Source organism: Ammodytes marinus (genome assembly GCF_949987685.1).
Source record: "Ammodytes marinus genome assembly, chromosome: 20".
Taxonomy (NCBI): Eukaryota; Metazoa; Chordata; class Actinopteri; order Uranoscopiformes; family Ammodytidae; genus Ammodytes; species Ammodytes marinus.
Window position 1 is genome coordinate 5,166,494 of NC_137224.1, and position 14,622 is coordinate 5,181,115.

Consider the following 14,622-nt stretch of genomic DNA (forward strand, 5'->3'; position numbering starts at 1 on the left):
AAAGCTCATCAGGGCTATTTGGTACCTTTGGGCTCCCCCCATTTATAACAGGGACCGCCAGCTCAATCTTTTCTGTCACTTGTTTTCCTTGGGGAGAGAGAGGAAGAGAGAGAGAGAGATGAAAATGTACATTTCACCAAATGAAACACCTCCTTTCATTCTGTCATTCTTTTGTTGGATTTGTGATATAAATTTCCAATGTGTTTAAAAAAAATAGATTATAGCACTCTGGACTAGCTCGCTCCCATTCCTTGTCCTTTCCCCATCTAATCTCCTCTCCTCTCAGGCCTATGTGTTTAGTAGGTTAGCCCTGGATCAAGTTGACTGTGATCCAATTAGCATCTAACACCATCTGTATACTGTTGTACATGTCCCACTGCTACTGTATGTGATTATGTGTGTCTTAGTTCAGTTACTATTTCAAATTCCAACATAGTGTTTACGCCTTTTAAGTACAACTTTATGTGCAGTCTGATGGGTTAAAAGGGCCAACCGAGCCAGTGAAGTCTTTGAGGAAACCAACGCTAATGAAATGTGGTTGATCGGGGTAGCGCAGAAGGAGATGAAAAAGTCACTAGGGGGACATCTGTATACCACATAACAGGGTTTCACACACCGTTTACACTGATCAAATTTATTGCTGGTCGGGAGTAGCACTGAGGTTAGTTTGAATTTCATCAACTAATTACCTGTCGAGCGAACCTATGTGCTCACAAAAAAGCATGTACAGTAGCCTACATTTCTGGCACTGTATTGCTTTGATGTTTTTTTATGATGTGGAATAAGGGTAAGGTGCTTCTTGTGACATGATACACACAGGCTTTTTCACACATTAACTTGTTTACATGGAGAGGCCTAAATCAAAGACTGACAGCGGTTTGATTATTCACCCCACAGTAATTGTGTTAACTTTGTAATATAGGGTGATGATGCACTATATGCAAGTACATTTATAGAACTGGAATTACATTTTCTCATTGCTAAATATAGACTACAGGAGTGCAATTGCCCTGTTTCTGTTGTTTCATACACGCTAGGATAATGCAGTGGGTTTGCAGTGGAACTGGCTTTGCTAAATGTGCTTGACTACTTACTACTACAATTCCACTAAGCAGGCCATTTTGGTTTAGGCCAAACCTGAGATAACCTTTTTTTGTGAGGGAGTGTGTGTTTTCAGCTGACACCGAAATGAATGCAGGCACTTTAGACAAATCTAGAGCTATTGCCGGCCTGAATGTCGACAATATGGTTACAATAATCATATTATTTGATTATTCTCTATTAGCACTTGAAGCATGATTGTTTTCCCCTTGGTTTTGTATGTCCCACTCCCAACCATCTCCCCCGGCACAGTTTACAATTGAGAACTACAACCTCCAAACATTCAAAAATAATTTATTTCAGAAATGTACTGTGATCATATATTCATTCAAGATTCTGCATGATATAAGCGTTTTGTTTGCGTACAATGAAATCACCCCACAGAGAAAGAAAGAAAAGAGGTCGATGACATTTTTTTTCATCCATTTTTTTTTTGTAGAACTATGGAAACCAGGAACACACCACAGAGTCTTCACTATAGCGTTTTTGAGTGTGCGCCTGGCAGGGCGGCCGGACGGTGCCAGCAGCTTGCTGTGGCGCTCACTCCAGGCAGGTTTTAACAGTTGCTGCTGCAAGAAAAACAATCTCTTTATAACCAGACACACAGTGATTGATCTGTAAAGCTTGCGCACAAGAAGAAGTGTATTCTCACACACCGATACACATGCCCCCACACATACACACACATACATACATACATACATACATAAGCATCTGGGACAGTATACAGTCACACCTGAATAGTACAGAGTGGTTGATTACACAAAAGGGAAAAAAGAGGTGAGGCAATCCAATGACATCATCTCTTGGCGCCGGGCCCAGCGCTGCCCCGTGACAGTGAAGCAGTGAGAGAGAAAGAGTTCCACCAGCAAGGGAGAGGACACAAAAACACTCTTATCAAAGTTACACTGTAGCCATTTTGGCAGAGCCGGCAGCCGTTCTTCTAACATGTGACTGTTCCAGACTACTTCAGAAAAGTTTGGACTTGGACTTCAAAGCGTTTCAGTAGACATATGCAGAATGAGACTGGTGCGTGTAAGTGTGTGTGTATATGTGAGCCAGCAAAAAGGATGAAAAAAAGATGGGTCGCGATTCGCGAATGCAAATGCATTCACGTCCCACATCCGTGGGGATTAAAAGAAGGCTCTCGCTATAGCGCGAGGCCAGCCGGTACAATGCCTACAGTCAAGGGCACCATCAGCAGTTCAGTAACAATTGGTGCCCGATATCATAAATAAGTGTTTTCTCCATAAAGGCATCTTTGATCCACTGTAACACACTCACAGAAAGACTTGGAACACTTTCACTTGAACAGATATACACTCATTTCATACAGTATACTGTATATCTGCAGGATCCCCTCAGGCACAGCACGGTCATCGACATTGGACCCGCCATGGCCAAAAACTTTTCCCCATCCGTTTATGTGCTACACAGGTCGAAAAGCTGTTTCCATGGAAACACGTGATTGTTTCTTCCAATGTCCGCTTAGAACTCTCCGGCCAAACACATTTCAATTTGTTCGATTTGGCATAAAAATCTCCGTCCGTCACTTTCATTTTAATTTGTTTTTTATACATCCAGTTTAGCCAGTTTTTCACTTGTCCGTTATCCTTCACCAACTCCACAATATGGCGTCATCATATTGTCATTTCAGTCTCCGTCGATGCAGACTCCACATTGACTTTGTTTTTGTCTTCTAGGTACATCTACAATATATAATATATATATATTTATTTATATATATATTTATACGTGTGTGTGTGTGTGTGTGTGTGTGTGTGTGTGTGTGTGTGTGTGTGTGTGTGTGTGTGTGTGTGTGTGTATTCAAAGACTCTCGTGACTTTGTACAGAATCAAAGAGATTGAATGATTTCAAAATAAAACGTAGCGAACAGAGAAGGAAATAAAAAAATTAAAATCATGCAAATAGTTGAAAACAGCAAAAATAAAAAGTGATGATTTTTATCAACATGGTGAATTCAAAAGTCTACACACTTGGCACACACATTCCACACATTAAAACGATGAAAAAGTGCTCCAAAAAGTCTCATAGCTGTGTTCCGCATGGATCCGGCATGACTAAAGCAAAATAACACGTAAAAACAAAGTAGAAAAGTTATGAATTGAAATGAAATGAACGAAAGGCGTGGTAGAATGACTTGATTGGGTTCGAGTGCGCTGCGTTGCTGTTGCTATGTTCCCCCTTTCAACACAAATTGGGTATACGATATTTTCCAGAAATTTGTTTGAAAATGTCCTTTTTTTTCCCTCAGCCATTTCTTTTTTTCTTCACACAAAGGAGGAGAAGCCAGCGATCGGGGCCCTCGATCCGGGGGCCAGGCTGCTGGGGGGCCTGTAGAGCGGGGTGGGGGGGTTGTTGGAGTTCTGCTGGGAGGAAGGGGTCGGAGTCCGGCTGCCTTTGGGCCTGAACAGACTGCCTTGGCCCTGGATAGGCTGGCCCTGGCCCTGGCCCTGGGCTTGCTGCTGCTGCTGTTGCATCTGCTGCGGCTGGGGGCTTGGTGAGCTGAGCTGGGGGGGCAGTGGAGGTAGAGGGGGCAGGGGTGGAGGTGCGCAATGGTCGGCATCACCCGATTCTGACTCTGTGTAGCTGTAGGCCTGGGCCCGAGATATGCCCTTCTGTTGGCGGCGCCACGAGTTGTAATAAGTGGGGTCGCTGATGTAGTGGTTGACGAAGGAGTGGGTCTTCTGCCGGTTGGGGTCCACTTCATATTCGCTGTCACTTCCCTATGAGAGAGAGAGAGAGAAGAGACGTCGATTTTTGGAGTTAGCATGGGATGACTCTACTGTGGTGTTTCCATATGGAATAGTTAGATTTATGCGGAGGATATAAATGAAAAATGAACATGGAAAGTTATTTGAATTATTCGTGATGCAAAAGTCGCCATTTCACAATCATACGTACAAAAACATACACATGCACGTCACACACTTTTCTTTTCTTTTTACATTTACAACACAGCACATGGACAACATGGGACACCTGGAATGATCACAGAATGGTCAAAGCATGACTGCAGGATGGAAGGATGTCGACTTGGTGTTACTGAAGCGTGCATTGTAAACGGACCATCAACACAAGATGGCAAAGGTCAATTTAAATCCAGGACTTAGACCAAGGAAATCACTGGATCAAGGGGTCTTTTTTTTCAAACTTTGTATCCACACACCAAGCCAGCAAGGGACAGGGTTTGGTGTAGTGTGTAACACAGTATACCACATATACAGTAGAACCTATCATGGGAATCTGAGGCAGGAGATTGGATGGAGAGGGGCTATAGCAATAGGAACCACGGTCACCTATTGGGGCGACAAACATTCAATAGCAAGCAGCCACAGGAACCTCACCAAATGCAGTGGAAGTGTATGTAGGCCACCTGTCCCATATGAAAACACCAGCGCCTCCTATGGGTGAACAAAACAATGGGTTTTTACAAGTGCATCACCATAACAGAATGATTATAAAATGGCCCCGTCATGAAGATGAGAATATCATAGATATGTTAAACATATGTATAGAGATCCCTTGTGCCATTTGGATGGGAGTGGTGTGAAAAGCTATATAATGAAAAAGCAACAGGGGGGTCGTGCAGTGCATTCTCAAAGATGGAATGTGTGACTGAATTGGATAACCAGGATAATGCCATTCCTCTAATACAATATATGAGTAATTTTTTATATCAATAGTTCATGATCAACAGCGGAGAATGCTTTTTTTTTAAAGTAAATATCCCTTCTGCATATGCTTTGTTTTCTATGGCCTTAGTTACTTTTCTATAATTTTTATAATTGATGATGTTGTTCTGTTCGCTATAAAACTATATTGTTGTTCGTACAGTATTTTATGATAGGTAATCAATTCATCCACTCGCAAAATATTTGTTTGGAGAACTGTGTAAGCAATGAAATAGTTCTGTAATTTGAAGGTCCATAATTGTGTCCTTTTTTTAGGTTTTGCTATGACTTGAGCTGTTTTCATTTGAATTGGAAATACGCCAGTCTGAAGGGACTGATTGCGGGTGTGAGTAAGAGGTCTTGCTGTACATTCAATACGTTTATTGGAGAGGAAAGGGGGAATTTTTTTTTATTTTCAATTCTTGAAGTCAGTTTGAGTTCCATTCAAGCCATCTGTAAAAGAAAAAAACAGGCAATAATTTCCCTCGGGCACATTCTCGTCACTGACCCTCCACCTTGGCTGCGGGGTTCGGCCATTGTGGTTGTGTCAAGTAACATTCCATGTGTCAAACAAAAAGCGATGTGATCACGGAGCACTCGGTAGTAAGGGATTGCTCATGGTCTGCTTACTAATTGCCACGAATCAAGGGCGCCAATTGGATGGGAACCTGCATGATTAATCACCTGGCTTTTGCTAGTGAACTAATGCACCGTCGACTCTGCCCTATAATTGTCACTGGGTAACGTCCCGGAGAGGCCAGTATTATAGGTGCAGCAGCCATTACAAAAAGTTAATCAACAAAAGCCTATTCTCTTGAACAGCCTCTCAGTAGCATGGAGATATTATGTGGATAATTAAGATAATCAAGGTTCTCTGCTCCCTCTCAACCCCTTAATATTATCTTCCATCTTCTCATTCGAACACATGGCTGTTGGCAAGCGCACCACAGACACACTCCAGAGAAAAAAAAGCCCTCTCAGGCTGGATATAGCAGCAACAGGCAGCACATATGTCATACATATGGCCCGTAGGCTCAGATTTTTTTCTTTTTCTGCCTCAGACTCAACATGCCGAGAGCCACATTCCTATAAAAAGGCTTTCTCTTGTTTTAGTTGTCAGCAGTGTTTAGAATACAGTCCAAACAGACAATGCTAGCGCTGAATTATGGGAGAGAAAAAAATATTCCCCGCTCTTTTGATCCTCTTTGATTCTTAAACAAAGGAGAGGGATCCCCTCCCCCCTCCTCCACCCCTGTACTCCTATTTCTCCTGCAAATTAATCAAAGGCAGACATGGTTCATAGCAATGTTTAGCTCAACTTTCAGAATTGTTTTTCTACTTACTTTTATATTGTTACCTTGAATAAGGTGAGTAGGTTTGTGAGATGCAATCGTTGACTCTGTTTGTGTGTGTTTGTTGTCTACATTGTCACCCAGTTGTAAACACTTGAGGCCAACCGGCGTTGAAAAGAATTCCGGTCGTGCCAGCGTGTTTAGCAACACAACAAGACAATAACAAGCTCCCATTCACAGCGGTACGACAAGACATATCGAGGCCATTTGAAGTGGTATTACCTCACTCTCAAAGAATTAACACTAAAGTGAGAGAAGAAACACCACGTCGGTTGTGTGTGTGTGTGTACTTGTATAGGTATATTTGTGAGGACCTGTTTAGTTTTAGCTTTTTACCAACAGAATGAGGAACATTTTGGAAAGTGAGGACATGTTGGCTGGTCCTCACTTCTTCAAAGGCCTATTTGAGGGTTAAGACTAGGTTTTAAGGTTCAGGTTAAAAAAAGGTTTAGGTGAGGGTTGGGGCTAGGCATTTTAGTTCTGATGGATAGGGTTAGGGGCTAGGGAGTGCATTATGTCAATGGGTGTCCTCACTAAGTTATAAGTACACAAATGTGTGTATTTGTGTGTGTGGTAGTTGACACAGTGAATCGCGTCCTACTCTAGTGTGCAAAACAGATATTCCGATTCTTGAAATGTAAAATGTGCAATTATACAGCAGAGACAGAGATATGCTTTAGACGTCTTCCCTCTGGGGCAGTACAGGGCCTGTGAAGCAGCTCCTTAACTCGAGCTCATTACAAGCTAATTACTAGGGTCGAATGCTGTGAAAGAGACTTTAGGCAGGAAATGCAGCATTGCACCTCTCAGCCCTCGGGGGAGTCACCATTTCAATTCATGCACGGATATGTGCGTACCACAGACACACACGGGCCTGCCAGTGACGATTATTAAAATTGTTTTCATCATTTTGATGTTTAATTAGGCATTGAAAGAGATTAAGAAAGCTGCCCCAATTAACTGGTGAAACCTCTTGACAGTAGTTTATTGTATCATCAGCGGTAGACAGCAGTTTGCCCTGTATTCCTGTTTATGATTGCTACCAACGAAAAAGGGGGAACCATGTGGGAGAGAGAAAATAGACGCCAACATTTTGTTTGAGATAAATTGGTCATTATCAGCAAATGAGGCATGTGTTCAGACAATATATATCTCTGAGAACTTTGACCTGTGACCTCACTCTGGGCAGGGTTCAACTGAAAATAGCATATGTCAATATCCAACCCTTAACCTGCATTGATAGCATTTAAAAAAAATCTATTTTTATCTCTACATTTGTTCCACAAAGCACCTTGTTTACCTTATTTATTTTTAAAAAGCTTTGCAAAATACTTTAAATAGTCTCCCCATGGTTTTTATAACATCATGAGACTAAAGCAACAATATCCTAGCAGGCGCTTGTCCCCATCCCCCTCAAAATGAATGCAAACCCCAATACCATGGAGTGGGTCAGCCCTTTGTCCTCCAGTTATGGATTATTGCAAAGAGGAGGTGGAGGGGCGGGGGGCTGTCTATGTCACTCTCATAGATGAAGTGAACACAGCGGGGGGGTTCCCCAGTGGCAAAGCTATCAACAGTAAATGTGGGCTGGAGGGGGATTAAAATGTCCAGAGACATTACCAGTGCATACATTTGTGTGTGTGTGTGTGTGTGTGTGTGTGTGTGTGTGTGTGTGTGTGTGTGTGTGTGTGTGTGTGTGTGTGTGTGTGTGCGCATGCGTGCGTGTGTTTAGCGCTTTCAATGGAGGGTAAAAAACAGGGGAAGAAGAAAGAGGAACGGGAAGAAACATTTCTTGCAGCGTACTGCAATGCGTGCTGTATCAAAGCCAAGTTGTATTTTGTCATCATCAAGGCTAGGATAAATAGGCCTCCTTAGCAGCTCCAATCCCCTCTCACTAGAATAGCGTAATGCCGTTTCATCAGAACAACTGTAATCAAGGGATTTGGGACTTTGTTGGGCATTAGCGCTGACTAAGAATAGTGGACGTGCTTGATGAGAGTAGTGCTTATGTTTCCCTACTTTTTTTTTCACCCACTTTGAATTGGTTTTATAGTTAAACCCAGCCATTCCAATGGACATAACTTTTCCAGGACTCTGCTTAGACAGACGAAAAGTAGGAAATGTGTGATGTAAGATATTCCAACATAACAAACAAAAGTGGCATTGTGTGGACCTTAACCAAACTAAAAAAAGTTGTACTGATAAACTATATATGCAATGTGCTTGAAAGCGTCACTATCGTATACATACTTGCTCTTTTATTCTGGGTTATTACATCATATTTCAGACTGTTTGAGTCTAAACAAAGGGGAATATTGTCAGGACAGACCATCCAATAAATACAGACAGTGTCACTTAGTTAAGCCCCAGCCCTGAGAGTTACATTAACCAGAGAGACAGTGGAGAAAGGAAGAGATAAACAGAAGGATAGGAGGGTAAAAAGGGGAGTGAAAGCATGTAAGATATTGAAGATGTTTTCACTTTCCCTCCCGTGGAATGCCACTCTGCAGAGAGTGGATAATCTACTGTACCCTCCATCTCTGACTCAGATATGACATCATCTGCTTTCGACTGGTTTCGGCCTTAAATGACACACGCGCACGCACGCACGCACACACACACACACACGGACAGTGGTGCCACGGAGACAACCTTGAAAGATGAGAAAGCCTATACTCCTCTAAAGGAAAAAAAAAAATGTCAATAGGATTCTATACCTGCCGGGCTGTAAAAGCCTAATGGTGGCCTTGTTGCCTTGCAAAGTCAATGTTAGCTTCCTCCAAATCCCCCTCTCTTGAAGGAGAGGGGAGTACAATAGTCAACTTATACCTGCTGATGGAGGGAGGCCCCCAGGGATTAAAAGAGGGACAGACAGACAGCACAATGTCATACTGATAGCTCAGAGTTATCCGCTCAATAAAACTTCAAAGAGCATTCCTGGATTTTTCAGAAAGCGCCATTGGGTGCCGATGTGGTGGCCTGTCAGAGAGGGGCAATGGTAGAGGAGCCTAAAAGAGTAACAGACAGGTCTCTGTGTATTGTACCTTTAGCCTTTCAAAGCCAACGTCAGCCCCCTTGTATGTAGTGTGTGGCAGGCAGGCAGGCTTAGTTGAAGTTACTGCATTAGGACCATGTTTGTTTGACAATACACAAGTGCGAACGGTAGATATGTCAGGCAGGGCGATGACACGGAAAGATGAGTCATTGGAGAGAGGTTTGGGGGAGGGGTTTGTTATTGTGGTAGCAGATTTTGCATATGATATATCTCTAGACTCAGATATTGGAATGCTTACTTAGCCATTGTTTTATATAGACTTATAAGTGTAATTGGATATACTGCATGTTTGTTTGTGACTGAAACTGAGACGTAGATTGCCCAACGACCACTCGGACAGCCACGCCTATGTTTAACTTATTCACAATTACTCCTATTGTCCTATGCCCAAACTCCTCCCATGGTTAAGTAGGTACATTAGAACTGTCTGCCTCTCTACCTGTCTCCCCTTCGAACCATTGTTGGACGCCTCCCCCCCTGGGGGGCAGAGTTTCCTTAAATACATGACGTTTTAAGGAAGAATTCGTCACTTCTTGTAACATACTTACGTGTGTTGGAACCGGTGACCTCTCCGCGGAGAATTCTTGCTATTCTTGATTGAAAATAAACCTGATGCTATACACTATATCACCGTTTGCTTGACTTTTCTTACCACAGTAATTGGCGAGTTAATTCCAGGAAGGAGAACACCGGCAGAGGGTCCACGGGACCGGACAACAGCAAGCCCTTCCATTTCGGGACAGAGAGGACCTCTGTTGGCCGTCCCGTGGGGAAACTCTGTCATCTCCTCCGAATCGGTATGTGAGAATATGTTTTGTTTTAAAGCAACAACAATTGGGTTAAAGGATTACTTCTAAGGACATCTCTGTAGGAATTTTTACACTACAGTCGGAGCGAAACTCTCCCGTTTAAATTTACTTGGAAGTGGGCATGAACTTTAATTAACCATTAATGTAATAAAGCTAGAACGCCAAAGTGAACAGCCACGAGTTAGCTTCGGCCCGGGTGCTGTGTGACTGTTAATGCATCTGAATGGCCTTCCGCCAAGCACCGGACTGGAATTGACGAATTAGTCTTATTTGTTCAAGTTGAACTGAGCAGGTTGAGAGGAAGGTTTTAGGTAGTTTAGTAATTGGTAATGTTACTTGTTCGGTTGACGGACCGGGACAAGCAGCTGGACAGTGCTTTCATTTGTACTAATTTTCTTTTCTCCAGCAGGTTTTAACTCCTTTAAAACTTTTCCCTTCTTGTGAACATAGCATAAGGGCAGAGTTGGCCCTCTATTTTGGTTGTTTTGTTGACAGTGGAGAGTTCTGTGTTTTACAAAAAAAAAAAAAAAAAAAAAAAAGAGAGAGAGAGAGAGATTTTAGTTTTCTTGGAAAGCCTGAATTATTAAACAGGTCCTTCTGGGAGATTAAACTAGAATTGTTAACCCTTTTACAGACCAAGATATTTGTGTTGGTGGGGCTTGTTTTCGATCAAATAGCAAGAATTTTGAAATTTCATAAGTGTTTTATTGTTTGTCTTTGTTTTTTTGTATTGTCTTGTTGTTCTTTCATTCTGTTTTGCTTTGTGATTAACTAGCCAGGGCGCCACAAGGGAAAGGTAAGAAAACTTGTGTTGTGCTCCTATTCCTGTGTTTTCCCTTACAATGGGGAAGATTTTTAGCAAACGGGCTGATTTAGTCAATCCAAATTCGCCTTGTTTACAATATAGTGATTGTACTACCCTTTCCGACACAAACAATCTCGATTCCAACGCGCTCTACAGTACAGGGTTAACCGACTTGGCCCAGCTTTGCATTTCTGCTTCTCCGCCCAAAGTTGACTTGGTGAAAATCTCTCTATGTAAACAAACCGGTAACGAGACTACAGCCTCTTATCTTGCTCGTCTAACTATAGTCCATAAGGACTTCTGTGGCCTTCCCACCCCAGATAATCTGAACGAAGGACCCGTTACAGCTTTCGAAGCCCACTTACGTTACGCTTACTTTAACGGTATGCATAAGGAAAACGCTGATTTGATTAAACATTTGTGTGTTTCTTGGGCTTCTGCCAAGCTTCAGTTGATCGAGGTGTACGCAGCCCACGTGGAGTTACTTCTGGAAAAGCAGGTAACAGAGACGTTGGAGGCGAGAGCATCTGAGCTTCACCAGGCTATCCTCGCGATTGCGATGTCTCAGGGCACGCAGAACGAGAGTGGGCGGGCACAAAATGGCCGCTTCAGACAAAATAAGAACTACAATTCGAACAACTACAAATCTCGTAATAACAAAGTTGTCCGCGATACTTGTTTCCATTGTAAGAAATCCGGGCACTGGAAGCGCGATTGCCCCATCCGTGGTGGTGACAATTGACTAGCGAAGGCTCCACAGGACGCTTCGAACCATTTACTTTTAGCATTCAGGCCTGTAGCCTTAGGATATTGAGGCATCATATGTCTTTTAGCTACCATTTAATTCCCTGTTCAGATGGCCTTGCCATTAACTTTGTCTAAAGCTAGCTGCCTATCTGTTTTAAATTCCTTTTTGAGTTTGGAGTTGTCCTGTTGAAGGGAACATTGTGCAAAGTCATTTTCTGTGGCTGACCTAGCCACACGCAAAAACAGGAGCCGGCCTTCGGGGCTGGTTGACGTGTTTTCACTTGATTTTGCTAGTGTGTGATTTCTTTCAGAGGCTTTTCCTGTGGGCTCTTTTGGCTCCATGTTCATTTCCGCTGCTCTCTCCAGCAGAGGAGCAGCGTCAAACACTCTTCCAGTTGGTAAGCGACGATTCCCTAGGTCACTGTTGTGAATGTCTGCTCTTCTATCTAGCCTAGCTTATGGATATGCCTCAGTCGAATGTAGGCTTTCAGGTTCGCTATTTTACCAATTTACTTTTAAACACTTTTGGGCCAACCAAGGTGGCCATTTTTACCTTCTGCTTAGAGTATTTCTCTTGTTATTATTCGTCTGCTATGGCCCACTTCCAAGGTGTGGTATCCTCCCTGTGTTTTGCTTAGTTCAACCATCTCATCATTTGCATCTTCCTTTTGTCTAATCCTCCGTCCTGACCATGGCCTTTTGTCTTGTGTTCACCATGTGTAAATTACTGGGATTGACTGTGTTTTCCCCCAATGTTTTCCTGACTTTGGGGACTTTTGCTAAACTTGCCTGATTTAATGCTGTTTTCTTCCCATCTCTAAAATAATTTGTTCTGTCTGTTTTTCAGTCTCCCTTCAGCACGACAGGGACACTGCCACCTAAGTTGACTCTGTTAACAAATGCCTTTGTCTACACCTCCTGTGTTTACATGAATCCTCTGTAGCAAAAAGGGCTACTCTCATTTTTGCAGTCATGGCTGGACTAGCCTGTCTCCATGTACTTGTCACTTTTGCCTTGTTTCTAGCATTAATCTTGTTTACTACATGCCTCCTTTTAGAAAGAGGACTAGCCCATCTGTTTTTAGAAAATACTTGTCCTGGTTCAAGCCAAACTCCCTCATTTACATCTCTTTAAACCACAGATAAACATGCACAGCCACTCTTAAAGAAGCTGTATTGTTTTCTTGATTGCTCATTTCTTTTAGATCCCCCTTTTGTAGGCCCAGCCAACATGCCCATTTTACTTCTCAATAGCACAGAAACCCATGTTTTTACATTTATGTAAGTATCTCCCCCTTGTTTCACTATAGCCTTGCACCACTGTCGCTGTGACAATCACTTTTGCTGATAGCCCACTCACCGTTTTGATCGGCCATCAATGCCTTTAAAACATGCAATGCTAAACAGTTTTCACCTTTCAGACATTTATTTTCCGTTATAAATGAAAAGTTTTTGGCTGCTTGCACTAACTTTTCCTCCTGCAGGTTTGCTATTCCATTCTTTCTCCTTTGAACCCTCGTGTTCATGCAACTTGGCAATTTGTTAGGCTCTACATTTAGGTTGGTTTAGCCTGTTTGACTGTGGGCTGTTTTATCTTTGCAACACAGAGTAGGAGAGATGTTGTATAGTGCTCTGTGGTTCTGTCCCAGAGCAAGCGATAGAGATTGCCCTTGCCCACTGATAGCCCACTTACTGTATAGACATTTCCTTCATAGTTTTTACTACAGTGCTTTCAATTGTACTAATTTTTCTTTTTCTCCAGCAGGTTTTAACTCCTTTGAAACTTTTCCTTTCTTGTGGGAAAAGCATAAGGACAGAGTTGGCCCTCTTCTTTGGTTGTTTTTGTTGCCAGTGGAGTGTTCTGTGTTTTTGAAAAAAAAAAAAAAAAAAAAAGAGAGAGATTTTAGGTTTCTTTGTTGCAGGATTTTGTGATTTGTGTTGTGTGTTTTGCCTGCATATTGCTTCACAGCACATGTAAGACAGTGAGAGGGTTGTTGTTGTTGTTGTTGTTGTTGTTGTTGTTGTTATAGTTTGGTTGAGTTTGAGGTGTTTTATGTGTCAGAGCACAAAGTTCTGATCTCTGGTTTTGCCAAAAAGCAGTCAGTTGGCTTGTTTTTCTCTCTCTGTGTTTTGTGTGGAATCTCTGGCGTCTGTCTGACCATTAGCCAAATTGGTCACCTTGCTGCCGGCATTTTTGAATGCTTGATTTTTTGTATGTTTGTGTTTTTGTTGTTGTTTGGATTAACTCTGTGCACTTGGGTGTGCATTTCAGTTGATTTATTGCGTGCAGCGATCGTTTAAGTTTTACTTAAACTTGTTTCTTGTTTTGCGACTAACTTCATCTTTGCTTCCCGACTCTTGTAGGTGCTGATTATTTCCCTGGAAATATGCTCATCTCATGCTATTCCCATACCTGTTTTCTTTTATGTTTCTTTGTACTGTTTCTCGCATTCTGTGGTTTTCCTAAAACCTAACACAACTCATTTTAACACAACTAACTTTGTAATTTGTTTTGTTTTCTTTGCTGCACATTATCAACACTTTGCTGCAAACTTGTTGATGTTTCACCACAGTTTACATTGTGGGCTTTGCAGGTCTTTTTGGTAAGTAATTATGGTTCTGTTTTGCTTGATGACTGCATCCAAAAGGTAAGATCACTTTGTTTATTTGACAAGTCAACATTGTTGTTCTTTATGGTTTTGACTTTCTGCTATAAGTGTTATCTTCTTTCCTTTTTAAACTAATTTAGTGGGCCTTTTTAATTCTCAATTTGCAATGTTGATACCTCATGTCGCTGTCTCTTTGATTATATTTGAACAATATCCTTCTCTCCTCTGCAAGATGCGTCACAGTGAAAGCAGCAGTGTTTCCCCCTGTCCTGTCCTGTCTGGAAAAGCCTCCACTGTCCCATCCAGACCTGGAGCTTTGGTGGTTGACTCTGCTTCACGGCACCCGGCCTCAGAGCAAGGCCAAGTTGGCTACACGGTGATTTCTGCATCCAACACACACATTAGTGACAACCCTTTTGATGCTATTTCCTGCTGTCAACTGTCACTGTC

The 14,622-nt window shown here is 42.3% G+C and overlaps 1 protein-coding gene across 4 annotated transcripts in view; it reads right to left on the reverse strand.

Annotated features, from left to right (window-relative positions):
• Positions 1–1,379: 1,379 nt before the first annotated feature.
• sdk2b (sidekick cell adhesion molecule 2b) overlaps positions 1,380–14,622 on the reverse strand; it is a 264,898-nt gene continuing 251,655 nt past the window's right edge. For 2 of the 4 annotated variants that reach the window (XM_080049324.1, XM_080049323.1), the window contains exons 45-46: positions 4,470–4,526; positions 1,380–3,848 (exon numbers count right to left, since the gene is read on the reverse strand). In XM_080049324.1, the coding sequence (XP_079905450.1) occupies positions 3,393–3,848; positions 4,470–4,526 (513 nt within the window). In that variant the 3' untranslated portion in view covers positions 1,380–3,392. The remainder of the gene's footprint in view (positions 3,849–4,469; positions 4,527–14,622) is intronic. The other 2 variants (XM_080049326.1, XM_080049325.1) reach the window with 1 other exon arrangement.